The sequence below is a fragment of the Antechinus flavipes genome, chromosome 2 (assembly GCF_016432865.1).
Source record: "Antechinus flavipes isolate AdamAnt ecotype Samford, QLD, Australia chromosome 2, AdamAnt_v2, whole genome shotgun sequence".
NCBI classification, from domain to species: Eukaryota; Metazoa; Chordata; class Mammalia; order Dasyuromorphia; family Dasyuridae; genus Antechinus; species Antechinus flavipes.
The window spans coordinates 647,010,200-647,013,360 of record NC_067399.1 but is presented as its reverse complement, the minus strand read 5'-3'; the positions used below and the strand labels follow the sequence as shown (position 1 = coordinate 647,013,360).

The window sequence follows — 3,161 nt, the reverse complement described above, 5'->3', positions numbered from 1 at the left end:
TGTTCACAAATTTGGGCCCAAATACTTTGAAGAACTTTCTCAGCTGAGGAAAGTAGAATGGGAGAAAGGAGAAACAGACACTTGTTTGAGATTGGATCTAGACAGGCCATCACATGATAGGAATAGGCAAGGTGGAGCAGGAGAGTAAGTAGCTCATTCTAATCATCTGGTAGGTTTTGATTGTAGTTAATTTCTTTCTTTTTTTTTTTCTTTTCAATAAAATTTTATTTTTCCAACTACATGTAAAAATAGTTTGCAACATTCATTTTTGTAAGATTTTGAGCTCCTAATTTTTTCTCCCTTTTTACACCTCTCCCCTCCCTAAGACAAAAAGCAATCTGATATAGATTTATACATGTACAATTACTTTAAACATTTCTGTATTAGTTATCTCATGAAGAAAAAAAATCATAGCAAAAGGGAAAAACCATGGGAAATAAAAAACAAACAAAAAAAGGTTAAAAATGCTTCAATTTTTATTCAGTTCCTGTAATTTCCTCTCTGGATGTGAATGGCATTTTCCATCTCAAGGCTATTGAGATCGTCTTAGATCCAATTGTCTTTGAGAAGAGCTAAGCCTGTTGTAACTGAACATCACATAATCTTACTGTTATTATGTACAATGTATAATGTTTTCCTGGTTCTACTCAGTTCACTCAGCATTAGTTCCTATAAGTCTTTCCAAGAGTTTCTGAAATCATTCTGCCCATCTTTTCTTATAGACAATAGAATTTCACTTCATTCAAATGCCACAGTTTATAACCCAACCATTCCCCAACTTATGGGTACCCACTTAATTTCCAGTTTCTTAATGTCACAAAAGAGCTGCTACAAAAGTTTTTTTATTTGTGCTTTAGACTTTTCCTTCATTGCATCTCTTTGGGATACAGACAGACACTGCTGGATCAAAGGATATGCATAATTTTATAACCCTTTGAACATAGTTCAAATTGATCTCCAGAATCAATAACTAACTAACTTCATAATCAGTAACTATTCATTTTTGTTAATTTTATGCTAAGTTCAGTGCTGTTTAACTGATGGACTCTAAATACCATAACATACCTCTAACTACCATAACATAACAACCTTGTGAGGTAGGACCTACAGATATTATGATCTCCAACTCAGAGATGGGGAAAGGGAGACTGTTAGAAGTTAAAGAGTCATGTGGCTTAGTAGCCTTAATTCCAAAGAATTAATTTGGCCTTAGCAGTCAAAGTGCAAAGAATTGGAAATTGAGGGGATGCCCAACAATTGGAGAATGGAGGAACACATTATGTATATGAATGTTATGTAAAACTCTTGTTCTATAAGAAATGATGAACAAACATTTGAAAATTCCAAAAAGACTTACATGAACTGATGTTGAGTGAGGCAAACGGAAGCACAAGATCATTATTCACAGCAACAGCAGCACTGTGTGACAATCAACTATGATGGCCTGAGCTCTTCTCAACAGTACAATGATCCAAGACAATTCCAAAAGAAGCCCAATGAAAAATGCCATCCATATCCAGAGAAAGAACTATAGAATATGAATGCAGGTCAAAGCATACTCTTTTCACTTTTTTAGTTCTTTGTTTTTTGTTCCTTGTGTTTTTTTCACCTTTTGTCCCGATTTTTCTTTTACAACATTACTAATGTGGGAATGTTTAACATGATTGTACATGTATAAACTATATCAGATTACTTGCTCTGGTGAGGGCAGGAGGAAGGGAGGGGGAAAGAAAAATTTGAAACTCAAAATCTTACAAAAATAAATGTTGAAAGCTATCTTTACATGTAACTGGAAAAATACTATTAATTTCAAAAAATAATAAATCACACTAATAATTAAATTAAATAATTAAAATTAATAGAAAAGTCAGAAGTGGGATTCAAATTCAGGTCATCTAGAAGTGGGATGACAACTCTTGAGCCCTTTTAAATCCTAGGAGACAGCATCCATCTTCTGTGATATCTTCTGTACTGTCTTCTTCAGGGCAACTTTTACCTCTGTGTTCCTCAGGCAGTAGATAATAGGGTTGAGGAGTGGGGTGAGCACAGTATAAACCACTGACACTAACTTATTATAATCAAAAGAGTAGATGGCCCGGGGCCGGGCATAGATGAAGAGTGAAGCTGAGTAGAAGATGATTACTACAGCCAGGTGGGAGGCACAAGTGGAGAAGGCCTTCTGCTGTCCTGAGGTGGAGGGGATCTTCAAGACGGTGGAGATGATGGAGATGTAGGAGAAGATGGTCACTAGGAGGGGAACAATCAGGATGAGCAGGGCCAGGAGAAAGTCAATTAGCTCAGCCATGGACATGTCAGTGCAAGCCAGGTTCAATAATGGGGAGACATCACAGAAAAAATGGTTCATTACATTGGGCCCACAGTAGCCAAGGCGTGAGATGAAAAAGACCTTCCCAAGAGATATGATGAAACCACTGAGCCAGGAGCTGGTAGCCAGCCGGAGACAGAGACCAGGAGCCATTATGACTGGGTAGCGCAGTGGATTGCAGATTGCTACATAGCGGTCATATGCCATGACCCCCAGAAGGGCACACTCAGTGCAGGCCAGGGCTAGAAAGAAATAGAGTTGGGCCATACAGCCCATGAAGGAGATGCGCCCAAATTCAGGCTCCAGGAAGGTAAGCAGCATTTTGGGCACAGTGACAGAGATATACCACATCTCCAGGAAGGACAGGTTACTGAGGAAGAGGTACATAGGCTTGTGGAGACAAGAGTTGACCTTGATCAGAGTGATGATAATGATATTTTCAATGATAGTCAAAGAGTAGACCAGCAGGAACAAGAGAAAGAGGGACAGGTGGAGTCCTACAGAACCTGGGAAGCCAAGGAGGATAAATTCAGTTACTTGTGTGTAGTTATCCCATGTAAACATGACTGTCATGAAGTTTTCAGTCTAAAAGAGGAACAAAGAAATGAAGGTTAGACAAGTGGAATACCTGGCAAAAAAGAATAGTAAAGTCATATCTGCTGACCCACCTGAAGCCACGAGATAGACACCATGTATAATCTGGTTTGGATATTCTTTGGAATAAAAAAAACTGGTTTCGAAACCCATAGCACAGCAATAGTTCACATCCTCTTTGCTAGTAAAATGCAAACTCTTGAGAGCAAGGGATGTTTTATTTTTTATTTATTCTTTTTAG

At 38.1% G+C, this 3,161-nt stretch overlaps 1 protein-coding gene across 1 annotated transcript; it reads right to left on the bottom strand.

Annotated features, from left to right (window-relative positions):
- Positions 1-1,933: 1,933 nt before the first annotated feature.
- LOC127546988 (olfactory receptor 6B1-like) lies at positions 1,934-2,890 on the bottom strand. Its single transcript, XM_051973855.1, has one exon. The coding sequence runs from the start codon at positions 2,888-2,890 to the stop codon at positions 1,934-1,936; it is 957 nt and encodes a 318-aa protein (XP_051829815.1).
- Positions 2,891-3,161: the final 271 nt, after the last annotated feature.